At 38.4% G+C, this 16,372-nt stretch overlaps 1 protein-coding gene across 7 annotated transcripts in view; it reads right to left on the bottom strand.

Annotated features, from left to right (window-relative positions):
- EFR3A (EFR3 homolog A) overlaps nucleotides 1–16,372 on the bottom strand; it is a 121,318-nt gene that overhangs the window by 51,317 nt on the left and 53,629 nt on the right. For all 7 annotated transcript variants that reach the window (XM_051844033.2, XM_070075500.1, XM_051844031.2 and 4 more), the window contains exons 4-7: nucleotides 15,310–15,460; nucleotides 9,198–9,319; nucleotides 3,640–3,789; nucleotides 1,714–1,851 (exon numbers count right to left, since the gene is read on the bottom strand). In XM_051844033.2, the coding sequence (XP_051699993.2) occupies nucleotides 1,714–1,851; nucleotides 3,640–3,789; nucleotides 9,198–9,319; nucleotides 15,310–15,460 (561 nt within the window). The remainder of the gene's footprint in view (nucleotides 1–1,713; nucleotides 1,852–3,639; nucleotides 3,790–9,197; nucleotides 9,320–15,309; nucleotides 15,461–16,372) is intronic.

Genomic DNA, 16,372 nt, shown 5'->3' with positions numbered 1-16,372 from the left:
CTTAAATTCTATGTAGAAAAGGACATAGCCCACTTCAAGGTAGTTAACTCCAGTAAACCCAATGCGTAACTTCTTTCTAAACCTCTAGATTTTTTAAACATTTACTCATTTGAGAGGCAGAGATACAGACACAGACAGAGCTCCCATCCACAGTTCACTAAAAAGCGGCGCCCACAACGGCTGAGGCTAGGCTGGAGCTAAAGCAGGAGTGCTGTCCACATCTCCATCTGACAGGAACCCAACTCCTTGAGCCAACACCACTGCCTCCCAAAATCTGTATTAGCAGGAAGCTGGAATAAGGAGCTGGGCTCAGTATCAAACCCAAACACTCCAATGTGGGATGTAGACATCTTAACCAATCTCTTAACTACTAGGGTGAACACCTTCCTCAAATTGTCTAGATTTTTAAGGCCTTATAGATTACTGTGATTAACAACAGTATTAAAATAAAAACTAGAATTCTTACATTCACAAACATTAAAAAAATAATCCTGTATATTTAAATTTTTTAAATTATTATTTATTTCATTGCATTGAAAAGGCACAGAGAGGGGTACAGGGAGAGGGAAAGAGAGAGGGAGGGAGGGAAAGACAGACAGAGATCTTCCATCTGTTGATTCATTCCCCAAATGCCTGCGATAGCTGGGCCTGGGCCATGCCCAAACCTGGTGCCCAGAACACAATCTGAGTCTCCCATAGCAATGGCTGGGACCCAAGCCCCTGAGCCATCACCTGCTGCCTCCCAGGCTGTACATTAGCAGGAAGGTGAAAAGAGATGTAGAAACAGGACTCAAACCCAGGCATTTCTGCCCTTAGTACACTGGGTAGGATTCCGAATTAGCATCATTTCCATAAGCCCAAAAGGTCTTTAAACAGTAGCTCTCAGTTTTTAAGTGGTAGTTGTAGTGGTGGGATCACAGATTTCTTTGAAAAATCTAATGATTCTTTGATTTTTAATTCTGTGGTTTACCGATTCTTGTAATCAAAGCTCAACACTGAACCCTGTGTTAGTCATCTGCCTTAAATAAAGAGTTTTTGATGCTGCATTTAGAATACTTTGTAGGTTCCAGCCATTCCTATAGTCAAAAGGGGAACAAGACAAGATGAGTTTTAACAAAATAAAAACTAGCAAGAGCCCATAAATGACACAGAATTTGATATAGATCTATCTGCTGATGATTGAACTACGAACACAAAGGCTTGCCACGACTTGAGAGGTAACGTCTTGTAGAAAAGCTCAAAGCTTCTAAATGCATTTTACCTGAAGGAGAATACCTAAGTACCGATGAGAACTTTAACATTCATGCTCTAAGTTACTGGATCAAAGGCAGAAAATGCTCAAGAGAACTGAATGTGATCTCAAGAAATCGAAGCCTGGCAACAGGAGAGCTGACCACAGAGCAGTACCAGAACACCTGGATACTGCGTCAACACTGCCCTGCACCTACACATATCAGGGTCTGTAAGGGGACATGGGGCACATGGTATTAAGCACATTTTAACATTTCATACTGGAGGGGAAAATACCAGTGACTGAACCAGCACTTGAACACAGCTAGTCTGACTCAATCCTGTACTATTTCCTTAAGTGCTGCATTGGTTCTGGTACCATCTCAGTCACAAAACTAAAAAAGTATTTGTCTTGTGTAAGTCAATTAATACAAAATTAACAGAGCAAAGTCACAAATAATCAGGAAAACAGCAACTACTTACGCAAAAACTGGTCTAACAGCATTATTCATATTCCCAAAAGTCGCTCTACCCAGCAATTCTCTGAAACAGCTCTCGGCCAGCACAGCAGGATTCTCCTCTTTATCAGCTGCAGAAGGAGAAGAAGGAGGGCCCAGGCGACTGACAAAGAAAGAGAAATGATGGTATTAGTTCTAACAGTTAAACGGAATACACTTGACTTCTCAGAATTGTTAAGATGATATTTGGTTTTTAAAGCTAAATTCTAACATGAATTTAACACCAACAAAGCTAATTACACCATCTTTCAAATAAGAACAAAATTCAGCTTTGTAACCTGTTTCCAACTAACAGAATTTCCCTCATATAGGTAAAGCGCTCAGCAGCTTGCTATATGTTCACTCTGACACAATTTCTACCTTACAGCAAACGTTTAGCAAGAACACCTTCAGGTGTCCCTAGTTTAAGTGCAAATGGGTAAAAATAAAATGAAGTTAAAAACTATGCTACAGCTTGTGACTAAAAAGTAAATTACTGAACAGTAGGGTCACTACAATTAATAATACTGCATTGAATATTGAATACTTCAAAATAACTACAAGGAACGATTTTAATGTTCTCACTATAAAGAAAAGATAAAAATATGAAATGAAGTATATACCAACTACCTTGATCTGATTTTTACACAATGTGTACATGTACTAAAATAATAAACTATATATCCCCAAGTATGTAAATTGGTACATACCAATTAAAAACAAAATTAATAAAAAACTTCAGTTACAACATCTGTATATGTATGTATGTAAAACATCTGCATATGTAGATGTCTTCGGTATACAGTATTTGTTTTGTTCAGCTCTTGAAACATGATTTTAGGTTAATGTATTCATGTGCAATAATAATAATAAGGCCTATCTATGGCATTTGGAATTATATTGTGAAAAACCGCAATTTGTTAAGATTCAGCAACTAATATTTTTTCTCTTATGCTAACCCTGGACTTCAATATTCATATTTATGGGAAATGAGTTCCCAACTAGCTAGCAACCTTTTAAATTATAAATATTTTAGATGGGGAAACTTAAGCCTCAGCAACAGTGCCAAGAATAAGAAACATACAGAAGGTGTTAAAATACACCAAGTCTCATACTTTAGAAAAGGACTAAAGCTGGAAACAGTCATGTCTAAGGAATTAAGCATAAATCCATCCTGTAATTTGCATAACTTTCATAGATATATAAATTCAATCACAGCATTATCTTTACATCTCATTTTTAGACCAGTAGGAAGGTCAAGATAACAGGTCAAATTGGAGATTTTGCATCTGAAGCCTAATCAACCACGTATTATCTATGTGTGTAGCAACAGAAATGCAGAGCAAAAGCATGCTTCTGGCATTTGAAAAAGTGAAATACAGTACAGAATTCTAAGTGCAACTGAATGGGGCTGTGTGAAACAGAAAATCAACATACATCCAAAAAGAATATTCCATTCTGAAATCAATCAGAAATGAAGTGCATCTAAACTTTTTGTTGAAAAAAAAATGAGTAGCAATTATCATTATTATTATCATTATTTTGGTTCTTTGTAGTTCCCTATGAGAAAGCATGCTGGATCCTTAAAGAATAACAGAAGTTCAGCTATAATTTATATTTCTCACATCTGAAACTTTAGGTAGTATTAACTAAACAACAATTCTGATGCTCAATAATAAGCAAGAAGTATAAACTTACTCTAATAAGAAATAAAGGCCAAGAGCACAAGCAGGAATCTGTGGTGCGCTAAGTCTAACGTGCTCATTAGGATAAATAATTGCTCCAGAAAGGAACACATATTTAAACTCATGCAACTTTACAAGACTACCACTTTAATCTTACTAAAGACAAAACTTACTGAGCAAGCACACATGTTAAGTAACAGCCTCAGCTCTAACATCTTTATTAATACCTGTCAACTTCTTCTATCTTTTGCATGTTAAACAGGAGGGATGGAACAATCTTATCCATATGCTGAGGTTCCCAGATGGTTGCCCGAAGTTCATCATTAACTGTTTTGCGAACCACACCTTGAATACCCCTGATTCCAGCAATTCGGATTCTATTCACCAAATAGAAAAATAAATGAACCATGAAAAAGTTATTTGAACAAGTCTGTTTGCCAACTAAAGAATGAATGTCAAGTACATATTGTTATCTTAATATTTTTATCTTAACAAAATATCTTAAAATAACATGTGGTAATTCTAAGAAATTAAAATTTCAAAAATCTAAGATGGATGCAGAGATTGATTATTCCAAAGACTTTGAAAATCACCCTTTTAAAACCAGAATTTATAATCACTCCACAATGTATTCATTTTTTTAAAAGAATTATTTTATTTATTTGAAAGAGTTACAGAGAGAGGTAAAGCCAGAGACAAAGAAAGAGAGAGAGGTCTTCCATCCACTGGTTCACTCCCCAAATGACCGCAACGCCAGAGCTGAGCTGGTTGGAAGTCAGGAGCCAGGAACTTCTTCCAGGTCTCCACTGAGGGTGAGACCCGGGCCCAAGGACTTGGGCCATCTTCTACTGCAGGTGAAGGGGCCTAAGGACTTGGGTCATCCTCCACTGCTTTCCCAGGCCATACCAGAGAGCAGGATCGTAACAGGAGCAGCCAGGACTCGAACCGGCGCCTAAATGGGATGCCGGCACTGCAGGCTGGGGCTTTAACCCACTGCATCACAGTGCCGGTCCCTCCACAATGTATACATTTACTGAAATATCACTGCAACCCATATGTGTAACTGCTAATAAAAATCTTAAAAATATGTAAGACAGAAACAATCTGATTTCATCAATACACATAGTTAAATGTATTAAATTATCACACTGTACCAAAAATATGTATAATTAAAATTTTAAAATTGTTTGGGAGATTTAATTATTTGAAATTCATAATGACAGCGAGGCAGGGACAGACAGAGAATGAGATACTCCATTTGCTGGTTTATCCCCAGATGCCTGGAATAGCTGGGCCAGGCCAGGCTGAAGTCAGGAGCCAGGAAATCTAAGTCTCCCACGTGGGCAGCAGGGACCCAAGTACTTGGGTTATCATCTGCTACCTCCAGGCACACTATCAAGAAGATGGATCAGAAGCAGAGGGAAGACTCAACTCCAGGCACTCTAAAATGGGATGCAGGAGTCCCAAGCTGCAGTTTAACCCATAGTACCACAATGCTTATCCCTAAAATATTTTTAAAAATTTAAAAAGACATAAAAACACAGCTCAGAAACATTACAAAATATAGACATGTACTTCATGTATCATAGGTTTTCCTATGATGATGATAATCATCTTAATAATTGAATTAAGAGTCTTTCCACTTCTGGCCTGTAAGTAAAAGCTGACAGAATCTCACTGTTCCTGTTACACCCTGCCTGCTTCTGCAGACTGTTCTCACTGGTCTTCCCTAAGAGTCTCTTATCTCCCACAGTCTGTCTAGAAAGAAGACTAAGGTGGTCCTTTTAAAGGTAAGGCAAATAAGCACCATCAAAATGTAATAGATATCTCAGCCATAAATATACATATATTTATGTATAAATACATATATTTTAAAGATTTATTTGAAAGTCATAGTTATACAGAGAGAGGAGAGGCAGAGAGAGAGAGAGGTCTTCTGTCCAGCTGGTTCACTCCCCAGTTGGCCGCACAGCTGGAGCTATACCAATCCAAAGCCAGAAGCCAGGAGCCAGGAGCTTCTTCTAGGTCGCCCACATGGGTGCAGGGCCCAAGGACTTGGGCCATCTTCTACTGCTTTCCATATCAGAGAGCTGGATCAGAAGTGCAGCAGCCAGGACTCGAACAGGTGCCCATATGGGATGCCGGCACTGCAGGCGGCAGCTTTACCTACTACGCCACAGCGCCAGCCCCTGAATATATATCTTAAACTGATCAATATAGTGAGCAAATGCTGCCTACTCTCCTCTCCCAGTTCACAGCCCCCAACTTCCTCACAAACATCTGTAGGCTCAGAAGGAGAGACTAGTAGAATGAAACAGCTTACAGAAGCTGTGGAAGAACAGGCTCCAGCACACCTAATCTGGTGGCCCACTTGTTTCAAAAACATCTTCCTTCTAGCCCTATCTGACTGCTATTTACTTCTTTGTGTGTGAGGGGGGGGGAGTGAGCCACCTGAAATACTCACCAATGAAGAGGTTTATTCACCCTACCTAGCATTGTCTTCCAAAAGCTGCTCAATGGCAGATATGGGGGAGGGGTGACAGTGCTTTCCAACCCTACAGAGAAGTAACACAAGCATTCAGGGGCAGCAAACACAGAAGAGGAGGTGGCAGCAACAGGAGACTGCAGAGGTGAAGAAAAGGAATCAGAAGACATGAAGACAAATACTGCTAGTTCCAAAGTAGCACATGTATCCACAGTTTTCTAATAGGTAAAGACATCTTGAAAGATTATTGCACGCTATCGTAAGAGGGCAAAGCTGACAGCACTACAGAAACAAGCTTGCTTCACTTGTTGCTACTACTCTTTCTTGTGACAAGAAAGCACAAGGTGCAGAGCACACGTAAGCAAACAAGACGACACATGGAGTAGCAGCACAGGTGGCGCCTGTGTTTGGGGTGAGGGTGGAAAGGGTGTGCAGCCATAACTCCAAAAAGATTTTAGTTTCCATCAGTAATATGGAACAATTATACCTACCACATAGGAATGTCATAAAATTTAAACGAGTTAATGTAGTAAAGTGCTTAAATAATTAGCATGATGATAAGCATTATCTCCATCACAGCCAAAGGGAACCCTTTCTGCAAGGCAATTTTAAGAAAATCTGAATAGTTGCCAGCCCCATTTAATAAAGATTTGCCAAAACTAAAAGGACTGATAAGTATCTAAGTGAAAACCTAAATGAGGATACAAACACACCCAAAGAAAACCATATGAGCTTTTATTTCAGGAAAATGAGAAAATGGGACCAGTGTTGCAGTACAGTGGGTTAAGCTACTACTTGTGATGACAACATCCCATATCAGAGTGCAGATTTGAGCCCCCGCTGCTCCACTTCCAATTCGGTTTCCTGTTAACGTGCATGGGGAAGACAGTGGAATTGGCCCACGTGCTTGGGGTCCTACCGCCCATGTGGAGACCTGTATGGGTTCCTATCTCCAGGCTTTGGACTGACCCAGACCTGGCTGTTGCAGTCATTTGGAGAATGAACCAGCAAATGCAAGATCGTGTGAGTGCTCTTTTACTCGCTCACTCTCTGTCTGGCTCTGCTTTTTAAATAAATAAATAAATAAGTATATAATTTTTTTTTAAAGAATCAAGCCCTCTAAGATGTTAGAGTATTTTAGTTTATTCATTTGTTCTACAGTGATTAAAAAAATGCTGGCATTTAGGAACTTCAAATATAACATAATACTAGAGAGACCTATAATTAGGAATCTTTCATTTGGATATAGGAAATTTCAAGTTTCTTTTTGTAAATATTAATGAAGACCTTTATGTGAAAATATATTCATAAGATATTTCAGGAGCGGGTGATAAACACCTAAGTATATAAGCTCACTTAAGTCACAAAATTTTTGAAATGTACTCTTTTATAAATTATTATGGATATCAGAAACACTTTTTATCTACAGTGGTTTATATGTGAAATTCACTTTAGCCAAAATTTAAGAAGCGCCTGCCTATTTTAATAATCCTCATAATACTAAAGAAATGCATACAACATTCTATTTTCTGTATTTTAAAAGAAAGCAAAACTTTTAAAATCTTGGGGGAAAATGCCATTTTCTTTGCCTAATTTCATTATCTGTTTTGCCCTATTAACAATTTAATAATTTGCCTTTGAGAAGAGAGAACATTTTATACAATATTTTTAAATGTCCTTGAGGGAGGGAAATAAAAAAAAAGGGGGTTTAACTGGGATAATTAGGAGATTTATTCTTACAAGGTAATTATACTACCCCACATCTAAGGCTTTATACTTCGTAATAAAGGGATAACAGCAGTACTGTGTGTGACCTGCATTACTACTTTATACTGAGGAAAACATAACACTAATAGCATCACAGAAACGAATCTTTTATCTGAAAATAATTATCAAAACACCTTTCAGCTTTCTTTCTCCAACTTAAAAAAATAATTTGTATTTGTTTCCATTTATGTAAACCAAACATGTAGCTTGCATATTTCTTTATTTATTTTAAAAGTAAAATTACAAATCAAACTAAGTTTTGATTATCAGGTCTTGATTACTGACTGTCCATGATAACCCTCTGAATTCAGGCTGACTTCTTTCTGTTTAGGTGTATTAAAGTCATACTGAGACTACTTCCTGTATTTACCAAGGTTGTTTTGGCTTTGAAGTTTCTCATTGATACACAGATATCAACCTCTAGATTGTGTCTGCAGGTAGGCATTTTGTTTCAGATTTTTACTAGGATATATCTAAAAGAAATGTTCAAAAATGTCCCAGCCAGTTGTCACAACTGTCAGACTAGCAATGATTCAGTAGTATTCACTCATTTTGCTGATTTATTCATTCTAGAAGTGCTTACACGGGGCCCTACATGTGCCAGACACTATTTAAAGTGCTAGTGATACATCAGTCATCAGAACAAGGACCGAAGGGCCTCCACTGCAGCTCAGGGGGTGAAGCTGCCACTTGTGATGCAAGCACTTCATTTGGGCACTGGCTCACGTCTGGGTGCCCACTTCCAATCTAGTTCCCTGCTAATGGCCTGGGAAGAGCAGCGGAAGATGGTCCAAGTGCTTGGGCCCCTGCTACCCCCACGGGAGACCTGAAAAAGGCTCTTGGCTCCCAGCTTCATCCTGGCTGTTGTGGCCACCTGGGGAATGAATAAATGGATGGATGGAAGATCTCTCTCTGTCTCTCCTTATCTCTTTAACTCTATCAGATAAAATAAATCATAAAAAAAGAAAGAAAAAGTCCTCGCTTTCCTGGAATTTATATTCCAGGGAGCAACAGACAAAGAGATATATAATGAAGATAATGAATGGTAGGAGCTAATATCTCATAAAAGGTGGTAAGGAGAGCATGATAACATGATATTTGAGCAGAAATCTGAACCAAACTGAAGCAACAAGCCACTTGGGTTTCTGGGGGAACTGTTCTAGGCACCAAGAGCAATGTGCCCACGTGCCTTGAGGAGAAATACGTCTACAGAGTGCAAGAAACAGCAAGGACACCCATGCAACTACATTAGAGTCCCTGCAGGAGGAAACGACAGAATGGCAGAATTGGAGATGAGTGGCGGGGAATGAAGGGACATTCTCTGGCAAAGATCCTGACTTTTCAGGAGTGATTTGGGAAACCACTGTAACTGTGCTGCTTCAGCTGGCCATTATATCTTCAAACAGAAACCAAAGGCCACACTTCAGCCATACCTCTTTTCCTTTCATAATCATTATGGAATCTGTAAACATGTTATTTATCAATAAAGAACTCCATCAATTACTATACATCATAAAGTAAAATAATACATACTCTGTTCGTATTTCTGGATCACTATGACAGGAATGACACATGGCACTAAATCGAGACACAAAAAAGTCATAACGCCTGTGATAAGATGGTGTATCTTCTTCAATATTTGCAAATTTCACAAACTGAAAGACAAAAACATCAACATAAGCAAAATCTGGAACTGTGAAACAAATACATTTATTTTCACTTATTATTTAACAAGCAACATCCAAATAAAAATCAAATGAAATACATGAAACAATCAGCGAAAATATTTCTCTCTCTCTCCCCTCTAGCCTTTCAAGTAGATGAAAATACACGTTTTTTAAAAACTGACACAAAAATAGTCATTTTAACTCCATTTTCCAAACTTTCTAATGTACCCTCATGTATAGAAAGGAATTTTTAAATAATGAACTTCTATAAAATCAAGGATATTACATTCTGAACATTAGCTATAATTTTGCAATTCAGTTCCTTTTGGAGAATGAGCCCACTCTCTAAAAGCAGGGATCTTACTGCAAAGTTCTTTTGCATTTCCTGGACGCTGACACTGCTTCAATGATGAACTTGGGCCATACCTCTAGGGAATACAATTTCTTAATAGTGGGTAGAAATCTTCCTAGACAGTTGTACAAAACATATGAATGCATAAAACTTACACAAAAAAGAGGAGACAAAGGGTACATAAACTGAAGGAAATCATGACAAATTCAAGTGACAAGAAAAATCCTGAAATGGTAGAATTTGTTCTGTCTTCTTTGTAATGATCAAAAAGAGATACATTATATTTAGGAAATTTTAAATATCCTCACATATGTCATATCCCTTGGCTCCTAGGATTCCTTGATATGCACTCTCTTTTATCATTAGCTTTCTTGTTAATTTGGTGATTTGTAACAAACTGTTTACTTGCAAATTTAATATGTATCTGCCAGGATATAATTAGATAGTTTTAAAAGACTGTATCCAGGCCGGCGCTGTGGCTCACTAGGCTAATCCTCCGCCTAGCGGCGCCGGCACACCGGGTTCTAATCCCGGTTAGGCACCGTATTCTGTCCCGGTTGCTCCTCTTCCAGGCCAGCTCTCTGCTGTGGCCAGGGAGTGCAGTGGAGGATGGCCCAAGTGCTTGGGCCCTGCACCCCATGGGAGACCAGGAGAAGCACCTGGCTCCTGCCATCGGATCAGCGCGGTGCGCCGGCCGCGGCGGCCATTGGAGGGTGAACCAATGGCAAAGGAAGACAAAGGAAGACCTTTCTCTCTGTCTCTCTCTCTCTCACTGTCCACTCTGCCTGTCAAAAAATAAAAATAAAAAAAAGATTTAAAAAAAAAAAAAAAGACTGTATCCAAAAGAATTACTCAACCAGAGTATCAACATAAAATTACTAATCTGTTAGAAACAAAACTGAAATAAGCATAGAATAAGCACAAAAATACAAAATTATGACACCAAAAAGGTTTTAAACTCAGCTAGAACTAGGGCTCTTGTTCAAAATTATAAATTTATATCATTCATATTATTTAGAAAGGACCAAGAAACTATCCACACTACATCTGGCTCAGGTTAAACTGCGATCCACTAAATATTCTGCAACACATACTGTGCTAGGTAGGTGTTTCCACACGAGTTCTTACTAATCACTTCAACATCCTGCACAGGGTGTGCCGTTATCCCCATTTCACAGATTCAGAGATTAAGTCGTCATCCAAAACAAAAGGCACCACGGTCAAGAGGTGTGATAAACTTTTTTTTCTTTTTAAGGTTTATTTATTTATTTGAAAGTCAGAGTTACAGAGAGGGAGAGGCAGAAAGAGATCTTCCATCCAGTGGTTCACTCCCAGATGGTCACAATAGGTGGCACTGGGCCAGGCTGAAGCCAGGAGGCAGAGCTTCATTCCAGTCTCCCACATTGGTGGCAGGAGCCCATGCAACACCTGACCCATCTTTTGCTGCTTTTCCCAGGCCATTAGCAGGGAGGTGGACTGGAAGTAGAACAGCCAGGACACGACCAGTGCCCACACAGGATGCTGGTGTCACAGGCAGCTGCTTTACCAAACACTATGCCATAATGCCAGCCCCAGTTTCCAATTTTCAAGAATCTCAATCTACATACCAAACATGGGTAATTTCAGAAAATACTAAACCAAATACTTATGTTTTTGATAAAAATGAACCCTGAGGGGCCAGCACTGGGGCACAGCAGTTTAAAGCCCTGGCCTGAAGCGCCAGACATCATTGGGCAGCAAGTTAAGCAGCCACTTAATTTGGGAAGTCTGCATCCCAGTTCAAATCCCAGCTATTCCACTTCCAATTCAGCTTCCTGCTAATACATGGGAAAGCAGTGGAGGATGGTCTGAGTGCTTGGGCCCTGCCATGCATGTGGGAGACCCAGATGGAGTTCCTGGCCTCAGACTGGCCAAGCCCTGGTTGCTGTGACCACTTAAGGAGTAAATCAGAGGATGGAAGACATCGATATCTCTATTCATCTATGTATCTCCCTCCCTTTCAAATAAATAATAAATCTTCAACAAGTTGAAAAAAATTAAGAAGAGGTAAGAATAAAATGTATATCTCGCACAATTTTCCCAACAAAGAAGAGTCTACAAAAACTTCATAAACTACTGCCATACTGGGTGGGTCAGCACAGAGAGGCAAATATCAAAAAACTGAAATAACATGTACAAAGACCACTAATAAATCTAAAAATATTAAATCTTAAGTATTGGTCATATTTAACATAGGGCACTTAGCAACACTAAGAAATTAATACAAGGTTAGCCAAGATAAGACAGCATTTACTTAATATAATTTACTCAAAGCAGATAACTGAAGAATTTATCTTGTTGCCCAAATGATGCATTAAAATGGTACATATACACTGCTGGTTACAAATAAAGAAATTTCTGACAATATACACTAAAACTCCTCCCCCACCACTACTAAAACATTTCTCCTAAGCTTTCCTTGCCTAACTATAAAGGAAACAGGAGAAGTTTAAGCCACCTTGCTGGAAACAAAACCCGCTGCACTGCCTAATTGCATTTAGAAAACCCCATCGTTCCCCTTAGAAATGAATGGAAAAAAATCATACTAAGGGTTTCTGGATGAGGATTTTATTTACACACTTTGGCATTTTTAACAATCTAATACTGATAAGGACTTCAGTGGCCCCTAGAAAAGGAATGCAAAACATAGAAAAGAGAAAAAAACACACCATGTACTCTCCGGGCGTCCTGAGGATGGGAGTCTGTAATGTTAAGATGTTGGTGAGTCTGCCAAATTGACCTGATTGAGCACTCTGAACACTTCCCTGCAAAACAGGCTACTCCAATGTCAGCTCCCTGATTGGTTCATGTGGCATGTCTCATTAGCATACACTTTCAGTTCCCTGATTGGTTGTTATTCTGACCTCCTGATCAGCTGTTATTCTGCCTCTCCACTGATTGGTTAGATATCTACTCACTTCTCAGAAAGGGGCTAATCAGAGACACACACTTTGTGTACGAAAGAGCCAGCACTTGCAAGCTTCTCTGGCAACTCCTCCCTTGTGTCTCCCTCCTGACTGCTGCATCAGGAGGCTTCTTGCTTTCAGTAAACTTCACTTTGCTTACTGTCCCTGTCCACACAGAAATTCTTCTTTGGTATGAGAGAAGAACTGATATCACTCTCCTCATCCCACAACACTACCACCAGTACTAACAGAACAGTGCCATGTATTCCTCTAAGAGCTTCACATATATTACATGTCAAACAACAATCATTTAAGACTGGTACTACTGCTATATTCACTTCACGGATAAAAAACTGTGGCAAGGGGGAATTAAATAACTTGCCAAAGATAACCAACCCCAAAGCAGTGCAGGCTCGATTCAAATCAGAGCTATCAGACTCTAATCCACACTGGCAGTCACTACTATACTTCCTCTTCCTGTATCAGAACATAATTATTCAGAAACAATAGCAGGTGATATATGATTTTATTAGTTGTTAATATCTGAATGGGGATATATAGTGATAAAACAAAAACATAAGCCTCAGCCATTCTTGCTCATTGCCCAAAAGATAAACACTGGATGTATGTATCCCTTGCCCTTGAATCTCAATTGGGTCTCATATCCTATCGCCTTCATACCCAGCTCCCAAGGCCACCTGAAAGACCTACCAGTCCCAGGAATTCCCCTCAGCCTGCTGTCTCTTACCCCAGCCCCACTACAATATAAAAAGGCCCAGCCCCTGGGGGACGGGGCCTTCTGCCACGTGTTCCATCATGGGCACGCAGGCAGTTGGTCACCCACCTCTGTGAATTCATTTTCTCTGAATAAATTCAGTCTGGCTATAAATTCATACACTGCCTCCTCTCTATTCTGACCTCTTTTCCTGACATTTATGGTGCCCCGTGTGAGCAGGCACCAATCTGCAACTCTTTTCCTAACATATAGTATTCATGTAGGAAGAATTCCTTAATGCTTCCTCAGAATGAAGCTGGAATGGAAAGACTGAAGGTTATACAATGAAATTAAACCTTATCTGTATTTTATTTTCCTCTTTAGGTACGTATGCCTTCCTTAACCTCACATATGTTCAATACACTATGGTTCAGGATAAAAGAAATGGATATGGCAAGGAGAACTAGGTCAGACGTCTAAGGAGGAATGAAGATATTATTAATCCCTACACTCATGCTTAATTGATTTTCCAAAGTGTTCCACCTCCATTCAATGGGGAAAGAATAGTCTGTTCAACAAACAGTAATGTGACAACTGAGTACCTCTAAACAAACTGTGGATAAAGCTGAACCTCTAATTTACATCAAATACAAAAATTAACTCAGGAAGAGTAATAGACCTAAAAAGTATAAAACTTTAGATTTACAAAAGGAGTAAATCCTTATGACCTTGGATTAGGCAATCACTTCTTATATGTAAGATTAAAAGCACAAAAGAAAAAAAAATCAACTGAACTTCATCAAAATTAAGAATATCAGTGATTTAAAGCATACCATAAAGAATGACAAAAGCTATGATAGAACAGGAAAAATATTTGCAAATCATGTATCTGATGGAGGACTGACATCAAGAATATATAAAGAATTTTAAAACTCAACAATGAACACAATCTAATCAAAAGTTGAACAAAGTGTCTGAAAGAGGTTTTTCTGAAGAAGATATACAAATAATCAACCAGCACACACAAGGAAGTTTCAGTATCACTAGTCACTAGGGAAATGAAGATCAACGTCACCAGGAGATCCCACTTCAGAACCTCTGTGAAGACCACAAGCAGTAACAAGTATCAGCAAGGACACGGAGAAACTGGAACATGCAATGCTGGTGGGAATGTAAAATAATGCAGCTACTAGGGAAAACACTGATTCACCACAGGACACAGCAATTACACTGCTAAGTCTGCACAACAAAAACATGTTCATACATAAGGTTGTAAACGAATGTTCATAACAGCAATATTCATACTGGCCAACAAGTGGAAACAATTCTAATGCCCAAGACTGATGAGCGGTTAAATATAGTGTATTCATACCATGGAATATCAGACATAAAAAGGAATAAGGTACTAATATATGCCATCACATGAATAACCCTTAGCAACATTAGGCTACTTTAAAGAATTCTGACCAAAAGATTGTATAATGGATGGTTCCATTTATTTAAAATGTTCAGAATAGGCAAATCCATAGACAGAAAGTAAATCAGTCAATTCCAGAGACAAGGAGAGAAGTGAATGGGGTGATAAATACATAATTCTGTGAAGATAATAAAAAGCAATGAACTCTATACTTTAAATGGATGAGCTCTATGGTACATGAATTACATCCAAAAACAGAAACTATAATATTTGAAGATACAAAATAGAAATTCAGGAGTAGGATTCAAAGTTAGTGTTGTAACAGCCAATCCAAAGAAAATTAAGACGTAGGCACAGATTCATGTACAGGCAGATATTCCATTATGATTAGTTAATATTATAAGGAGCAGGAGAAAAAGTTAATCATCTTCATTAATACTAATTGCTAAATTACCCTGCCCAAGGAATTTGCCTTTATCAGGTAAAGACATTCTAAGAAGAGATGATTCTAAATATGCTAATTAAAATTAAGAGAATACTTTTACTCACAGAATTTGTCCCAAGAACTTGCAGCTTTGGTTCCCCTGATTCCAGCAGCTTTGCCACCATATGAAGAAAGCTTTCTACAAATGGTTTGATGCTTTGAGAATGGCAAGCCATGAGAAGCTGGTCCAGTGCCTCCATAGCAATTAAAACATACCTGAGGATAAAAAATGATGGCAAACATTTCTAGCTGCTTTAATTCCAAGTGCTTTTCACTGGAATCTTAATTAATATATAGCAGTAATGATCTTAAGATTATAAAATAATCCTCACAAAACCTGAACTACTCCATTTTCCCTTCTTAAAATAATGCTTTCATAGCTGCTTCAACTTTGCAAGCTTTGTGTGTTGTCTTTTCTTTGTATTTTCCAGACTTTCAAGCATATGTATTTATATCTGTTTCAAAATAATTATTAAAGCAACATCCCTAAATCCCTCACATAAGCTACTATATTTGTAAACATGAGTTAACCAAACAGCAGCAGCAACCACATTCTACTATATGAAAATGTCTCACAAATTTTACTTCTTTCAGATTTTAAATCTTGCATTAAAAATTAAAATTCACTCTTTAGGTAATTTTCCTTCAAAATCAACGATAAAACTCTGCCTTGACCCAGTAAAATGGTCTAAATTTTACTAAACAATGTTGAGGTGCAGCAAACACATTTATCACTTGGAGAATTAAGTACTCCAAGATCATATATTTATAGTATTAGCAAAAATATTATCCAAGTTGCACAGTTACTACCATTCAAGCACAGAGATTAGATGAAGATGATGGACTTCAATTTAGAGAGAGGAATACAGCCAGCACAGCACTCCTTCCCACATTGGTATCTCAGCCTAACATGGTTCTCTCTTATTATTCCTCTAAGGGGCAAAACCGAAGTTGGGATCTTTGTTTTCTTTTTGAATCTAGAGGCTGATTTTTAAATTATAGTATAGCACTGAAAGACTAAGGCAGTCAATTTCCAATACTTCCCACTAGAAAAATCTCAGAAATTACTGGAGAGTTACACTGAAGCAACTCTTAACTAACTTGAGCTTTTGTTTTTGTTTTTTACAA

This window comes from Oryctolagus cuniculus, chromosome 6, assembly GCF_964237555.1.
Source record: "Oryctolagus cuniculus chromosome 6, mOryCun1.1, whole genome shotgun sequence".
Taxonomy (NCBI): domain Eukaryota; kingdom Metazoa; phylum Chordata; class Mammalia; order Lagomorpha; family Leporidae; genus Oryctolagus; species Oryctolagus cuniculus.
The sequence above is the reverse complement of the archived record's forward strand: the minus strand, read 5'-3'. Positions and strand labels throughout refer to the sequence as shown.